The sequence below is a fragment of the Argopecten irradians genome, chromosome 12, assembly GCF_041381155.1.
Source record: "Argopecten irradians isolate NY chromosome 12, Ai_NY, whole genome shotgun sequence".
Classification (NCBI taxonomy): domain Eukaryota; kingdom Metazoa; phylum Mollusca; class Bivalvia; order Pectinida; family Pectinidae; genus Argopecten; species Argopecten irradians.
The window spans coordinates 17054800-17073076 of record NC_091145.1 but is presented as its reverse complement, the minus strand read 5'-3'; the positions used below and the strand labels follow the sequence as shown (position 1 = coordinate 17073076).

At 36.5% G+C, this 18277-nt stretch overlaps 1 protein-coding gene across 5 annotated transcripts in view; it reads left to right on the top strand.

Moving 5' to 3' along the window:
- The window catches only part of LOC138304642 (E3 ubiquitin-protein ligase PDZRN3-B-like), a 170700-nt gene that overhangs the window by 66084 nt on the left and 86339 nt on the right, over window positions 1-18277 (top strand). The window contains exon 1 of one of the 5 annotated variants that reach the window (XM_069244822.1): window positions 9956-10301. The exons of 3 other annotated variants lie outside the window; for them this stretch is intronic. In XM_069244822.1, coding sequence (XP_069100923.1) covers window positions 10293-10301 — 9 coding nt within the window. In that variant the 5' untranslated portion in view covers window positions 9956-10292. Of the gene's footprint in view, window positions 1-9955; window positions 10302-14540; window positions 15132-18277 lie in introns of those variants that run through there. One more of the 5 variants, XM_069244819.1, reaches the window with a different exon arrangement.

The following is an 18277-nucleotide window of genomic DNA, read 5'->3' as shown; positions in this document are numbered from 1 at the left end:
AAACATGTTTGAATCTGATAGTTACTTGTCAACAAAGCTTGTATTACTTGGGAAAGTTGTAAAACATTTGTAAAGGTGATGTATCTGCTAATAAATCATAAAATGTAATGGAATTTCAATCAGTTTTGAAAGGAAAACGCTCTTCCCTTCTATCTATACTGCACCATTTCTGCTAATTGTTGCATCTCTGATATTATAAATGGTATGAATTCATTGTTTTCTTTTGAATGGAGATTGTATGAAACATCTGTATAAATAAATCACCTATCATCTGTCTACATTTCTATATCCACCACGTTTCTAATTTCACCTTTGTTATTACCAATCAGACAAAGCGTTGCGACAGATTACAATAACTATGATTCAAGGTGTAGGATGCACTTGTGTTGCTGGAGGATAAACTCCACACAGACAAACAATGAGACCAGAACACTTATATATCTAATTATAGTGAACAGAGTGTCCTATAGTACCAGATAGGGGATGTAACACAAAGATAATTACCCAGTTAACGTTGCAGCACATGCTACCCATCGTGTTGGTACTCCAGATGTAGATACCCTGAATGAAGGGTAGATCATTAGTGTGTTGTCCAGATTGTGGCCACATGCTTTCACCAAACGTCTCCTCTTGTCCCCAAAAAACAATTACGAAAACAGCCCTGGCTTATCATATGATCATCTCTTTGGAAGACATGTATTTTACATCCGGAGGTGTAGAAACTCATCAAATATTTATACAAACATCTGTTTGTGAATTTCACGTGCTCCGTTTGGGTACAAGGATCTCGGATGTAACTGTTACCTCGGGCGTATGAAGCTCTTGTTCAGGCAAGATGGCCATTCGGCACGTCTATTGTGTAATTAGCTGAGCCATTTGCCACGATTACATCACATGATGGTGTACTGTCTCCGGCCGTCGTCATGGCAATAGACTATAGGTAAAATATATGCCGTTTGAAAATGATTTTATTTTCCAAAGTGAAGGAGTCCTGTCACCAAATATGTATCAGTTCAGAACTAAATCACAAAAAGAAAATTGGTTATTTCCAAATTTTAACATATCTCTATCAGAATTTATATCTTAAGTTTCCATTGAAAGTCTCATTGAGATTAGTTAATTCTTATTTGTGAAAATATTCAAAACATTTTTTCATTTCACTAATATGTTACCATTTACTTTTGTCTGCAAATATTACTTCATGTACACGCATATGAAAAACCTCAATTTTACAAAATTTCAGTTGTGATACAGCAAAGCTTTTCCAGAGGAGCATGCTTTCATTTATTACTTAATTCATTTAACCTTGGTGTTGTGGCCGAGTTCACTATCCCCATGACCGATTCCTGTATTTCCTGTACGAGGTCCCACTAGAGAGGTGTCTGGGCCTTTCTGATACATGTATGACTATATTGCGGCTAACAAACTTGTGTAATTTTGAGTCTGCTTGATTCGTACACCAATATGCAATATGTATGCCCGTCACAGAGGTCCCCTGTTGGTATTAGGCTGGCTTCAGATGGCTGGGGAATCCATTCTATATTGAAGCCAATATCGTTTTGGTTGCGCTCCAGACATTTTCTTTTACCCTTTTGCCCCTTGAACAATCATGGAATATAGATCATATGTTATCCGTAGAGTCTGTTTGGGATGTTTCCCTGTCGGACCAAACTTGTCACTCGTACGATCCGCAAATTGGTGTTGTATGTAGCAAGCAGCTAACCAGTTGTCCGCATTATAAACAATTGTAGGGAAATAGATACTACCTAGTATGGATGTAATAGGGATACAGCATGCTCTAAAGTCCCATAAATACCTCGTCCGCGTCCAACTTTAATCTTTTATATGGAAGGCATATTAGTCTCATGGGGACCTCGCTTCTGGTGTGGCCAATAGATTCCGGCCTGATTTGGTTTATCGCCTTTATTGATAAATTCAGCGAGAAATTTCGCAGAGGTAGAAAAGAACACAGGTCCTCATAATTATTGAGTTTTGCAGTATTTATGTGTTACGGAATTTGTTCGGAAGGAATATCTACTGTGGAAAAAGCAATTTAGTAACTGCTTGGTTATCATTTGTGGTCGGGGCTTATGACAACCTCCTCTAGCCTTCGCATTACAAATCAATTTGGCTTCTCATAAAGAATCCCGGCTGCGGCATGGTCTTTTTCCTCCCCAGTCATCATAAATTACTGATTGTTTTTCTCCATATTTAGCTGTGTAGCCATTGTTCTGGTCAGGAAAGAAAATAATAATGAAAAACAAATAATGATGCTTTATATATCAGTTCTTATTTCATTTTTGAAAAAGGGATCATTTGCTTCCTAGAGCCTTTTTCTTTTCACATTTTGATTACATTATTGAAAGATTAAACAAGTATATTAAAAAACGTTAAGCTGAATTGCCAACCAATGGCCAAATTGACAGAAGAATTGGGACTCAATTTTAGACAGTTTTTGTCAGTAAAGCTATTTTCATATGGATCTGTTTTGCATTGGTATGTCATGTTTGCAGCCATGCTTAGATTGCTTAAAGATGCTCCACCGCCGACAAATGGTATTTTTTCACTATCAAAAACAGGAGCAGACGATTTAGTATTTTTCTTCAGTTACAAGAGTTACTTACTTTACACCATTACCAACATTGAATAGTTTGAGCTTCTAATTTTACTTCAAGTTAAAAATATGAAAAATGATCAATTGCATCCCGAAAAAAATCTATGGCACTATATCCTATATTGAATGAAGTACTGATTACGCATGCACCAAAGGCAAATAAATTATCTCATATTATTTTTTTGTGTTAATAAGACAAATATATACACGATAAAACACCAATTATTGTTCAAATAATGAATATCATTTATGCTCTGTCGGCGGTGGAGCATCTTTAACTATACACCACTATTAGGACAACCTTATTTTTAATAAGCACTAAAGAAAATAAGAGCAAGTCTATCATGCATGCATATTGTAACAGGATAGAGAGTCCAAATGATCATTTTCCAAGTTATTGTCCTGAGAAGATTGAAAACCAACTTTCTTCTTCCAATGTCCGTAGTATCAATTTCCGTGCTTAACTTTGTAATTGTTTTTCCTTATGTTTTAAATATTAATGGAGATTTTATTTTATTGTTTTTCATCTTGGCTATAGTCTTAAGGCAATGCTAATATATGTTGACATGCTGTCACTGGTTTGGTATCAAATTAAACATCCACTGGATGGTCTACCTAACATTGGCCCCTTTGAGCTTGACAAACATTACAAAAACGCATCCAAACGATGTTTACCGGTTATAAAATTTACATAGTGATGGAAATACAGGCAGTGCTTTTTCTGCACGAGATAGGGTTCAATCAAGCGACAAATAAAAGGATTATGTGTGTGGTTGCACTTGGTAAATTTACAGCAAAATAAAGCAATTTCTTAAGAGAACTTTAATTCTTTAAGCTGGAAGAATCCGCAGCATATTGGTGTTTTTTTAGCGTCGGCGTGTAGTTATATTGACAGCAAGTTAACCAAACACAGTGTAACAATCACACTGCTCGGCAAATCAATGGTGAGCTCCGTAGCATTACAAACTTGCCAATTTCCTCAAAAGCAATCCTTGCTTCATTGATAGAGCTGTTACCACTCATCAAAACTGTCCAATTCCCTGATTCCTTGGTTTTGTGCACGCTGCGCCGTTGACGACAAAGCATATCGTCTATCGGCTGGTTAATCCCGTTTTATTTACGTCTTGTTCCTGTTACTGAGAATCATGCCCTCTTTTGGAGGCTAATGGACAATAAACGCTCACATACTAGCTAAATAGTAACAAATTTACGATACCGTTTAGGCCTATAATGTCCACAGTAATTATTCGATGTGCATCTACATACATATAAAAATCTTGTAATGTCCTCTTCACTGAGCTGTGGCTAACCTTTGGTATAAACTATTATGACCAAGACATGGAATTCTATAGGCTTGTGTATTGGGTAATACAGACGGTTTGATGATAATTTGTCTCTACATCTGTCATTAACTCATCAAACACTGTCCCAAGACATTACCATTCATCAACTCAAAAACTAATTAATTTTGTTTAAAAGCAGATTTTGCTTTCTTGTGAATGGTTAACTATTATGTAAGATGGAGAATAATTGGTAATTTGTCGGCATTAACCGTGTAGGGGCAACATTCCTCTGTCGACTCCAATCTTCCTCTTTCTCTGTCTAAAAATGCAAATGTCATTTCTTGGTGTGCAGTAATGTGCAGCAATGTACTGCAAGCAGACTGTCCAATCTCACCTGCCAGACTCCCTCCATTTTACCTGTTGGCACGCATCAAAACTCGTTGAATCAGCTGCTCATAGCATATATACAGGTAGTCACAGGTAATCAAGGTAATCATAGGTAATCACAGGTACAGTAATCGTAAGTAATTCAGATAATCACGGCTAATCGCAGGTAATCTTATGTCTAATATAGATAGACAAATGTTTGTATGGTTGCGTTTTATATCCTATTTACAATCAGGGTTATTGCAGCGAGATGCCAGGTTTTATTGGTAGAGGGAAGCTGGAGTACCCAGAGAAAAACTACCAACCTACATTCAGTATGTCAGGTAGCAGGGGTTGTGGGACCAAAAAGGGCTAGTGGTATTATGTTGGAACATCTTAACCACTGTGTCATGTCGACACTGTCATTATTTAGAATAATTTTACTTAATTCTTACTAATGATATCAAGCATAAGTTGTCTGGGGTCAGTAATTGGTTCTGTCATTATTTAAAATAACATCTTACTAATGATATCAAACAAGTGGTGTGAAGGCGAGAGATGGGGTAAGGTGTTTATTATGAGATATAGACAAGCTAAACTCACCCAGCAGGTGAGCCTAGTTATGTACAAAAACAATGGTTATAAACAGACAGTGGAGAATGTCGTAGGTATACAACTATAGCATTCCGGTGTGCTGCCCCACCATACTCTAGCGCAAACATTCCTTATTGTTCAACCCTAATTGAATAGAGATACGAGATTTTACCTTCACTTTCCCCCTAATCATGTCTACATATTCTACTGTATTTGTCTGCTAAGCTGTATATATATCTCTTCTAGTTTTTGTCTGCTAAGCTGTAAACTAAGAAACAAGTGTTACCAGCAGTTGTGGATTTCGCATGCACATGCAAACGTTTTCCCCTCTAGGTAGAAATAGACAGTGCGCCAGGTTATACTATTGTATTTTATGTGTCTACAACTTTCACTGAATCGGATACATCACTCTCAGACTCTCATCTCCACCCAAACAATGGATTTCTATGGAGAAATTTCAATTCCTTAAGACTTTTCCCCATGGCGATAAGGTATCATGGAGGATTTTTCGAGATGAAGAGAGAGTGTTGATCGAAGTGTCGGCTTATCCATGATGGGGCACCCACTGTTTACCTGTCGCCATGGAAACTCTGACGCAATGTAAGTATTTACTTGTGTGCAGGAGGAGGTATGGTTTCTCAAATGATGGTGATTTCTATTTCACTTTGGCCTTCCTCAGTCATATTCTGCTATTATTGTAGTCAGAACTTAATACCTTTTCTTATTATCCGAAACCCAACAAAGATAAAGGATTTTTTTTTCTTTTAAACACATTATTCTCCATACCGACTGATTTGTATTGAAATAGATCTAAAAGTGCATTTAATTTCTGCTCACTGAAATCTATTGCCTACATGTATTTCACGTCAGACAAGGGTTTGATGGGAAGGTGGTTATGAGGGGAAACAGGAGTCGAAGAGTGACAGGTTTATTTTGGGGCACAAACATGTTATAGAGCAAGTTTCAGTTTTTATCAGTTTAAAGACCTGCCCTGCTTACAAAGTCAGTAAAAATCCAGGTTCTCGAGTCAAATTGTCTGTGGAAATTGTGAACCCAATACTTGGCTCTCCCAAAGGATTTTAGCTTCACAGAAATTGGTAGCAATTTATATTAGACATAACACCTGGTTTTAAACAAAACATTTTCTCTATTTTATCAAATACATATATATGTCTATGGCCAAGGTATACATCATCAGTCAAAGTGCTGACTTGTCTTAAAACAGAATATATATTAATCTCCTGTATGATTTCTTTAGATGTCCGTCTGCTTGTTTTTCAATGTATGGCTGCACCTTACCTTTATCTTGTATCGTGTCCTAATTATTCAATGACCAATTATCTGACTGCAGTTTACTGTCTTTAATTTCATGTGCAAATTTATATTTTTTGTCTCTAATGCCGGGTTCCAATCCTTCAATCTAATGTCATTTCAAAAGGCAAGTTTTTACATTGTGTCCCGATTTATTGATTGTTGAGGTTTTCTCTAATTTGTTTCTGAGTTGATGAGACAATGGTATCAATGGTCATTGCTTGGCAGTCGTGATACTTTGTAGAAACTCTTTAAGGAACATCCGCCTTATAATGATGATATGCCTTTAATTAGACGAGGACATCCATTGTGGCGATGTGTCTTGTCTCCTTGCCGAGACTGAATGGCTACTGGTTGTTATTGCTCCAGGATCCCCTAGCAACGCTTTGATCTTAACTGATTAAGGAATATTACATAGGACTGGTATCAAAATCAATTTCTTTGTTTAGGTTTAATCTAAGGTTTCTGGATTGAAAAGCGTCTTTTCCATCAAAAGATTGCTACTATAAGAGTTTCAGATCTTGTTGAATTACAAATTAGACTTACCCAGATTTATCTAAATGTCAAAATCGTGATGCCTGAGGCATTGGGAGAAATGTTCTAAATGAAAGAAATATCTTACAAATGTCCTATTGTAAAGCAACTTTTGATAGGAGCGTTGTTCATTTGAAAAGAGTTGCAAGTGAAAATTAAGCTTAAACATACATGTAGTACATCTGTCTTGTTTTTTTATTCTTTTCAACTGCATGCCTGTCTTTGATTATAAAGGATTTTGAATGATTTGTAATTGATGGCTTTGTAACTGCTGTTAACTCTTCTGATCACTGCCTATTTGTAGTTAATTTGCGGATAAATACCTAATTCACATACAAATAGAGATGGTATCGTCCTTTTCTAATGTCCATCTGTTTCTTTGACTTTTGAAATGTTTCTTTTTACAAGTTGTTCTTTGTATGGTCAATTTAGTACCCTTAAACTTGTGTGCTGCTTCCGACTTTTACAAGATTCACAGGTGCTTGAAACCTGCACAAAGTATCATAGAGGTCACGGGGCAAGAAAAGCTAGGTAACCGTAATCTGCACAGACATGCATGTTGTTCACCCATGCACATCCAATTGTGACATAAGGGCACACATATGTGTTCCTATCCCATGACCTGTTCACCCATTACTCAAAATCCTTCTATTTTTGGTGGACGTCTGCTAACATATTACATTTGATATTTACATAAAAAGTAATTTCTTTAATGCTGGATTTATCTTGAGTTACAAGGTATGTAGCTATTTCGGATTTCCGTTGATATTGCTATAAAAATTCTGATATAAAAAGATATAAGACTATTTATAATATACCATGTAAGTGCTGCATGTCATTCTGATTATCTGTGACAGGTGATGGGATAGAGTTACCATGGCACTGTGTCACTTTTTTACCTCCCATGTGTGAAGAGTGAAATGCCTCTTGTCAATTCTTTTTGTCTGACAAGCAGTTTTATATATCACATTAACTCCCTTTACTTCGTTACATCATGTAGAAAAGCTATAGGAATCAAATTACAGATTAAATTCTTTATTTTAGACTCTCACGAACGATAATAACAGATTTTTTAGGCTGTATGTTCAGGTTTATAATAACCATCTATCTTCTTGACATTCAAAAATGGTTTGACCTTGATGTCAAGGTTGAAGAAATTGTCCATTGGAAGACTGAGATGTCTAGCTGTACCAGGAAAGAGTCTGAACCTTTTCATAAAATGACAGTGAGGTATGACGGTGTATTACCAAATTTCACATGTACATATATCTAAATCAACTTCACCAAACATGAAAATTACATGGAAGGACAAGTTATCAATTTGGTATACATTCTTCTGAAACATATACAAAGATACAGACACTACACATTCAACTGTTGCATCACTCTCCGTGAATTGACTATTCCTACATTATTTTCAATTTGTCGATCGACACTTCTATTGGTGAATTTTGTATCAGATGCGGGGTGTTTTACAGGGATTGAATATATTCATCCGTCAAATCCCCATCGACAAAGACCGTTATATCTGGCACCATTTTGTTCCTGTTGATCAGATTGAGATTTTTTTATTCATTTTCATGTTCGTTCATCGGACAGTTGGTAGTCATGGTGCATTTCATTAAAAGCTTAAGTCTGTAGATTGCTGTTTTGTGTATCGGCCTCGGCTACTCAGAGAGGAGTTGATGCAGATGAAATAATGTTTTTCTGTGGAGTCAACAGTGTTTTTATATGTCAGCATGGTGTATGATGGATGATGTGGAACTGTTATGATTGATGTCTTGTCATGTTCTTCCAACAGGTGGCGCTGTATCCGTGGAGACAACTCTGGCATCAGTCACCGTTAAATCCGCTGTCATTGATTGGGCGATCATTCCAGTTATAATTTTTTTAAGTGTGAGAGAAATAATAGCATTGAGAAAAATTCCAAACACTACTTTTTGAGATGGTTATGAACTTTAATTTGTCTATTGGGAAATACAACTATAGCAGCTGATCTCACTGCTATGAGTGGTAATCTGTACAGAAGCAGGCGAACACGACCTGTATAACTACAGAAAGAATCTGAAGACAATATCGGGCTGGTTTTCATACAGGCAAACCTATTAAATATTTCTGAAATGATTTTAAAAAATTCCCAGGGGTAAAGAAAGTGTTAGATTGACTAGATATGATTAGGACAACAGATTATGTGATGGGTCGTAATGAATTATCCTACAAACTAGAAATACGACGGAGAGCACTTCACAGCTTTATTATAGAAATTGAGCTGTTTTTGCTTTTTCGTTATTGATCAATTAACGTTTATTTCCTTACAGAAAAGTGAATTTTCTCGTTCTTAATTGCTTTCTGCGTAGTTGTAAAGAAAATTGATGCTGATGTAGAGAAATGTTATCGTGGTTTTAATGAGTGATCTCTATAGAATGGTGCATTGTAGGATCAAATGATAGATTGTTTATGATGGATCGTGTTCTGGGATTAGCTGCATGTACAATGATAATTCCGTAACCACTATGGACTACTGTAAATATAATCTTGTGAAATATGAGATGTTCAGATGACGATACTTAAATAGTAAGTTATTGATGTTCAGCACGCACTTGACTTGCTGTCTTGTATGTATATTGATCACGAAGCTGTACAATAAAAGTACAGTATGTATTAATTACCCTGCAAAAGTACACCATTTGTTCTTGTGGTGGATCCACTTTCTTTTCTGTCGTCAAATCTGATTAATTCCCCCGAGAAAGCCTTTGTAGTTGGAAGATCAGTTCCCGGTGGAATTACAGGTAAAAATACCTTGGTATTATATCAGTATGCAGAGTTAACAAGGCCAGGTGAACTGGACAGCTATCACTTACCTGTCAAACCCTAACGAGAAAATACCTGCTTCTTGTGATACCTGTTCAGGTACAGGAGTATCTGTGTATCCCTGCCAGGCGAAACACAAAGGCACACATTTATCTTACTCTGTTTACGTGTTTGAAATAGTAATCACCCCCTTCATTATAAAATGGTTTTTACACTGTTCAAAGCTGACATGTGATTAAAGGCTGATTGGTATAGGGTATATGTAGTTCTCCAATGGTTTTGAGAAACGAAACGTGTCACACACTGTAGATCCCTATACCTCTACGATTTCTCAGGACCCAAATCTATCAAGTATCTTTTTAACTGAAAGAGTGAGGAAAAAAATGGGCCACCGGCAGATCGCTTATCAAATTATATGTTAAAGGTTTTGTGAAGCATGTGCAGGCCTTTGTTGGGGTATTGTCTATTGGTGATGAGGTAACTCTCTCTAACTGTATATTGGTATGCGCTAACTTGTCATTTGCAGTATAGGCTACTGTCACTAGTCATTGACTGCCGCGTAGGACTGCCTGTTTTCTAAAACTGTGGTGTGTGAGGTCGGACGATTCCAAAAACAGTTTCCTGGTTACGGTGTGGATGTGGCTGTTTTTTCATGCTGATGAATAGAGCATTAGTAGGTGTAACAGGTCTTCAGTGTGAATGACAAACCGGAGACATTGATACGAAAGTCATGGACTCTTGGCTGCATTGGGCTCAAATTTGTAAACTGCTACAACAGGATGCTACAGGTAAGCGATTGTAACTTGCTCATTGTAAATATACTGCTTCTGTTGTATAAATAATCAAACCTTCTAACATTTCATGCTCTTGACACACTGTGAAAGGATTTTGGATGTATAAGCATTTCTTTGATCCATGTTTCAGTTTGTGTGGTGAAATACAACTGATTTAAAAACAGAAAAACATAAATATTTTATTTATTATCGAAATCTTATGCTGATGAATTTGACTAAAGTTTGTATAAAACATTGATTGTCTTTTTATGATGTTTTGAACAAACCAGTAATTGATTGAAAGCTTTAAAACGAGAGGGATGATGATTTAAAATATAGGAAGCAGGAAAGTCTAAACATTGAGAACTAAGTTTTAACTCATTAACCCCTAAGATTTCATAATGTACTGGTTTAGTCTTTGATTTAGAAGATTCTAAATGTGTCTACGGGGGTGAATGACGTAAAGATGGGGACTTTAGCCAGTAAATAAAAGGAAGTTCTTGGTGTGCGTCATTATGGGGCTGCATGGGGTCGACAAACGGAAGATGTATTTAAGGGCTGAATCTGGTCAATATTGAAAAAAGTTCTGAAGGGGTTGGTGGGATCTTGGGGTTTACAAACCTTTGGAAGGTGTATTTAAAGGCTATACGATTTAGACGATAATTGTAAGGTTGTGTATGTGTGACTCTAGGGTCGTGGTTTGTTAACATAGGAAATGCTGTACAATACAGCTTAGGGGCTGGGTAAATTTGTAAACATTGGGAAGTCTGTTTGGTGTGATTTAGGGGCTGAAGTTATATCATCAGTAAATATTGGAGGATCTAAAGGTGTGTCTGTATACATGTATAGACAGGTGTGAAGAGCATGCTTGATTGGTGTTTTGTAGAAGTGTGTTTATTGTAAAGGTTAATTAATTGTTCTTCCTTCCTCAGGAACAAATGCCAAATATTGACTTGGGTCTGGAAAGTTTCTAATCATCACACATTGTTACAGTTCTTTATGAGTAAGTCTGCTCTGAAGGAACAACAAAATTCTATATGAATTCCCCTTTTTCATGGAATTGTGAGATTTGGAGGTCTGATTAAATTTTGTACCTGAAATTGTCAAAAGTAACATTTATATCATTGATGTTTATGCCGTTAATCTACCTATCATAACAAATTTGATAAGCTCTTAACCTACCTGATTTTCATACCTGAGTAACGAGTTTGATAAACAGGTGATCAAACATTGTAATCTGTGACCCAGGTGATTTTGATCTATATCTCCCGAGTACTTATATCAATATCATCCTCAACACCTGTCTTACCTGTAATGTCACGCTCGTTAAGCACAGGTACTTGTTTGGTATTGACATATAGGCACCTTCTTGAGAACAGAACAATTCCGTCTTATTGAGTATTAGATAATACTTGACCCATTGAAATATTTTCTTTAAAACTTAAAATTAAAATTTTAAACTGCTTTTATTTGATTTAAAGACATGAAGGAGAGAGACAAGTGTTCCTCGAGTACAGCTACCAGCTGGTGGTCTGTTGTATCAGGTCAAGTGCCTTACCTAATAGTATTGTCTTAGATTGTCTAGATTCAATTGTATAGTTCAAAGTATGGGGTACAGGACTTCACTTGTCTTATGTCCTTGCAATGTGAATAAAGTTTTAATTCAAAATAAATTTCAACATAATGATATGACTGTGGTTTATAAGGCTGTGTGTCTGAGTGGTTAAGGTGTCCAACATTCTAGTCCTGCTGAGGCTGTGGTGGCCCAGTGGTTAAGGTGTCTGATATTTACCAATAATCTTGTACCTAATGAGGCTTTAAATTACATGGTACTTGGACCTTAGTTTGGTGGTTTTACCTCTGTGCTTTCATTTGTCACCTGTAACTGGACATCCTTTTACATCTAGCGGAGAACCTGGTCGTTAACAGCATGTAAAACAAAAAGAAACAAAATAAGTCATGCATGACACATGTTATATTTTGAATATTGTTGATATAAAAAAATTGTTCAGAAAATTGTAATAATTTAGTATATTAGTTTTGTGATCCTGTGCCTGGAAGTCCTATGTTTGTTTTCCAGTGAATTACGATTGTTTTTCCATAAATCATCATAATCGCGTGTATCTAATATAAACTGTTTGTTTTACGATCCACTACCTAAAGGATCTTTATTTGTTTTCCAGTCAATTACGATCATTTCACCATAAATTGCTGCCCTGTATCTAGTTTACTGTACAATGATTTTATGATCCACAGCCTGAAACGGCTATATTTGTTTTCCTGTAAATTATGATTGTTTTTTATCTGATTGATATTAATTGATCATCCCCTCTATATCGGTATGTTAATTGATCGTTACTTCCTGATAACAAAGGCTTGACCGGTCATTGAATATAGCTGCGTGGCTATCAGCCGTTTGGCCGTATCACAGGTGAGAATAATCAGGTAGATTTTACTGGCCTTTTTGATGTCCAGTATAATGATACTAAACTGTTTGCGTTGTTTTAAGCTGACGTTCGCTGGCCCTAGAGATCGGTTTAATGACAGATTGTATCAAAATGGTCGCAGATTGATCCGAATAAGTGGGAAAACAATAATAGCCGGTTTGTTTGAGGTGCCACAATAATAGACTTCTGACTTTCAAGTCGCCTCTTATCATTTTATGTTTCATAATGGAAGTTTTTTTTATCAATGGTGGCTCCACAAGCTCTGGCCAGGGTTAGTTGGATTGATAGGTCTACAGACCACCCTCAGCTAGGCGTTGACAATTCGTCTATCAACTCCACCGATTTTTGATAAGTTACAGCTTTGAGTTATAACTTTTAAACTGTGTCGTTTGTTGTTTCTGCATGTAAGTACATTACTCGGGTCATGAGTAAGCTTCAGCCAACAGTATCATTAAGTAATTTTTTCTAGCGTCTTTTATAATATTTTTTACGAGCGGAAAATATATCATGTCAGTTAAGTCCTACTGGGTTGGGGGCTAAGACTGCAATTTCTTGACGCAGTAAGGAGAATTAGATATAGATATATGTATAATTATACACATACCAAGAATTAACCTTATCTGTGAAACAATTCTCTTTAAATTGTCATATCATCCTTATTACCGAGGTACTGTTTCATGTTTTTACATCAAAGGAGATCGACTGATACTTTCACAATATGCTGACTACTTTTCTATTACACTAACCTTATTCACCCTCCATTGTAACTAATACGGAGATAATTCCTGTCCAAACTCAATTTATGCCTTGAATTTAATTTCTTTTTCTTTCTGATCTTTTATAAAAATGAAAATCTTTTTCTAAAGACGGTGAATTTTTCATTAGTGATTACTTTTTTGTCAATTAGATAAGAGATTGTGGATGAGGGTGTGTGAGGGTAATGTTTCGGAGGCTGGCCAGGGCAGTGATTGTCCAGGATGATGAGGAACTGGGGCCTAGATAAGGCCCTTACACCAATTACACTATACACACTGATAACAGCTGTTATTAGAGCCCCTTTCTGGGTATTATCAGCCTCTGTGTTGATAACCCTACCATTAATGCTGTAATTATATGGGTCCCTTGGGTCCTAAGACAGACCAGCAGCTAGCTCAGCAATAGCAGCTAAAATTCTGCCAACGTCATTGGATTGAAGAAGTTATTCAATCACTTCAGGACCTGTATCTGACAATAAACAAAAATAGCCCTCTGTTTCTCTAGACACCGAGATCTTAGGTTGTTTGTAATCTTTGGTGTAAATGTTTGATTCTGTAATCAGATGAATTAAAGTAATCCTGGGAGATAGGGGTACGTTTCTTCACCACAGGGGCACTGTACACATGGCCCTCTGCATGCCTCTCCCTCTCACGTCTAAATTAAATCCCCTCGACACCCAGAGATTGGTCAGTGTGGGTTTGGACATCGAGCTGGTCACTGGGTTTGTTTTGGTCAACAAAGACTGATGACAAAGTTTATTTTCATCACACATGAGTGGACATTGCATGGTCATCTTTGACCGGTGTCCATTGAAGTTCTGAATACCCTTTCACTTTTGATAGGATCCTTCAGGGATAGAGACAGGTGAGGATATTGTTGTTGTGGTTGACCTCCGACCTCGTGTTGAATACTGACCATTGTAGTTCCTGCTCTACCATTGTAAATTATAATGGTCTATCATCAACATTCTCTGAAGACGCTCTATCATTGATTGTACCAAGGATATTCCATACAGACCATATGAATTCAATGAGTTGAGTTGTAGAATTTCAACAGTTTCATATTTTTTTCCTTGGAGATTAGTGAAAGTGGTTTTTGATAGTCACAGTACACCCTGTGACCTCTAAGGACCTTGAACCCTGGGACGTGTGAGGAGCTTTGGCACTATAGGGCCCACATGTCAGGTCTCTTCTGGCTGCAGTGACATCTGTAGTCCCTTCCAGAGGCAGAAACGTCTGACACCCCAAACGAAAGTGACCTGATATTCACTTCAGAACTTTGTAGCACCAGATCAGATCTCTAGCTGTAAAGTGGCTGTCAACAAGTAGATTTTGGGATTAAGGATTTAGATGCTGAGGAGAATGAACAGCTGTTTCACTAGGTCTCCAGTGCTAGCACTTGTCACAGAAATTGCATTCATTATTGAAATTTAAATACAATTTATAAGATTTGGAAACGGAACTGAGCCAGCTGAACAAAGGATTAAACAGAGTTAAAGGGATAATTTCAGTTGAGATTGAGGATTGCCATGTACCTTATGTCGTCGGGACTCGTGTGTTCCGGCCCCGCATATGGCCCACTTGGTCTCCACAGAAGGGACAGAGAATGCATGTCCGATAAACAGGCTAGGACACAGGACTGGGTAAGTTTTTGTCATAAAAGAGTTTTGTTTCAAAATACATATTTTCTTATTGTGCAGAGAAATTCACAAGTCACATTTTGCTAGGAATCAAACCCAGGAGCTTGGGCTTTTCCAAGAGAACTTTTCTTTAACCAAGCCAACTATCATTTACTAAAGTTAAGTTTTTATTGGTGGTCATTTTGAAATTCTATATTGTTTTCATCATTGTCGTTTTTGCATCCAAATCAGAAAATTCTTAAAAGATACTGAAGATTATTGCTAGTACATTTTCGCGCTCTGTCTGGTATACATACAAATGTTCTTAAAAGTAAGATATATAATTACATAATGATGACAATATTAAGTACAAAAAAAACCAAAAAAAAACAACAATATTATGTCTTTGTGGAGTTCTCTTCTCCCTAAAATCTTTTTTTTTGTATTATATTTATTTGAAATATATGTAAACAGTTTTGAAATATGCATGTTGAAGCTGAAAAATGATACAACCTAGTGTTTGTAGGGTGTTCTTTCCATTAATGTCTGCTAGCTGCAGTAGTCTGCACACAGTGCAGGAGTTTTGAAAGTTAAAGAAGTTTGAGAAAGCTATTTTTTTGAAAGGTTCACATATAAATGCCTAGTCTGTTTACATTTAAAGGCTTTTGATGATCATAACATAAAAATCTGCACATATTTTGTTTATAATAAACGGATTTAACGCTAATGTAGGAGCATGAACCCAATAAAAACGTCACAAATCTTAAAACTTGTAATGTTTATACGAAAAAAAAGGAAAGTGACATTTTAGTTACATAGAAGCTGGCTTGCCCAAAACCACTAAATATCCCATCACTTCAACTCTCGCTGTGTTTACAAACTGTCAAAGAAATGAAACTGACACAGGGTGTCAATATCACCACTTTGAGTGGGATCTCCTGGAGTCGCTAGGGGTGCCAGTCGGAATGCTCGAGCCTCCATGTTTCTAATCATAGCATCAACCATTAAATAGCCGTCTACCCCACGCTCATATATATACATGCCTCTTGACCAAATTATCTTTTTACTGGCAGTATCATTATAGCGTACCCTGCCATGTGTCAACAGAGGAATGTAATCACTCCAGATCTGCTTGGATAAGCACGCCACCAGTGTGACGGGTAATTGAGCGCGACCACCGAGCACTTCCTGTCAGCTATTTATAGCTCGTGGCACAATGACATGTGTCTGGGTAGAGTAATCAATGTTTTGACACCCCGCGTCCCCTATACCCTATAAGCTGAAACTCATTTCTTACCCGTTTGACAGAATATCTTAGCATCAATGTAAATACTTTAATGGGCGTGAGGCCGTCAGTAATATGGGTTTCTCATATGATTTTAATCCAGGAACAAGATATACGGATTTGATAGCCACAAGTTGGCATGTGTATTAATTGGTCTACACATGTATAGGGTGATTTAATCCGAGAGGCTGACTAAATCCCTAGGGGTGAAGCCCTGAGTCAGTGGTTTTCTGTAGAGGTCACTATATGTTTGTTTACAAATGAGGGCTGTATGATGATATTAAATTCTGCTGTGTTTATTTCACATGTGCTTGTTATCAGCCTGATAGATCACCATGACCAATGATTTTCTGTAAGTTATCTATGTCATGTAGATCTGCCTGGTGATCAACCATCACTGATACAAGATTAAAACTCAGGTCATATTTATAATACACTTAACCTCAAACTTACACTGACTCTTAATACTTATAGTCCATCATCTTTGAAAGTTCATCAGTAGCCATTGTAACGCATGGCAGTGATTTTACACCATATGTACAGTGTACTGTTTGCCCTTGAGGGTGATAAAAAGCTATTGCAGAAAACATTTTACCGACCCTGACAATTGTAATAAAATTAGCTATGTTTTGCCCTCTTTTTATGCTGTTTATTTGATCAGATGTGGGGTGATCCAGGGGAATGTACTGTCACCCATCCTGTCTCTTTCCCATTGTATCTCGTTCCAATTTCATATGAAGGAATCGTGGTAAAAAAACATATCTTAGACCCAATTAATTCGCTATGTATGGCCATATATGAAAACTTGGATAAAACTTTTCTAGTCTCAAAATTTATCATTATGATACTTTAACAAATAAATGAGTTAAAAGTAGATGTCTGCTAACAGGAGCAGACAACTCTGTATGATTAAGAGCCCCATTATCATCAATACAGTCATCAATGTAATGTTTAGCCACATTACCTATATTTGGCTTTTATTACCAACATAAAGTCGGACCTCCTGCATCTGTTGGAAGTTCATTCACTTATGCTTCAATAGCTCATGATTTCAATAGCTCTTCTGCATTTTCTTGTGCTTCATTCAAATTTAACTGAACAACATTTTATTACATCTTGATATGCAAAATTTAGGAAAACCAATTAATTTCGTGAAACTTTTGATATTTGATATTTTTTCAAGTGATAATTGACATCAAACAGACTGTATTTTATTCTGCATTTTGTGGTATTATTTACGCAGCAATTGTAATGCATTTTTAGACCCCAAAGTAAAGATATGGAAGTTGAACACACTAACCTGTTTTTTATGTAAAGATCTACCAAATCGAGCCCATTCATTGATTCTACCATTGTTATGCTATGGTAGGTTTATAAGGCCATAACTTGTATGTCAGTCTAGCTGCAGTTTTGGGAGGGATAAACCGGCTCTAATGATTAATCACATGTCAATTTAATCTTAAGATTTTTTTAATTGCTTTTAAAGCAATTCTTGCTTTTATGAATAGCTGACTAAAGCAATTAATGAGATGTCTGTTGCATATTCACAGCATGGTAGATTTAGTGATGGAATCTATTTTCTAAATTTAGTACTTACTCCGTAAATACATAAAACATACCTGTATTAAGTTTTCATAAATTTGTTCATTATTCACTATCTGAGAACAATTTACTAAATTTATCATTTGATTTTGATTTAGAATTAAACTTGTTTATAAAACCTCCCAGCATACAAAGGCGAAATGTTCTCTATAGCTAAATGGTGGTAAAATTGTGTAGAAAGTTACCATTTAGAACCCCAAGAAAGTGGTCTTATTAATCAAGTTGTCTTTATATAGAGGTGGTCACTGAGGTAGGTTTCACAGTATTTACAAGTTTATCAAAG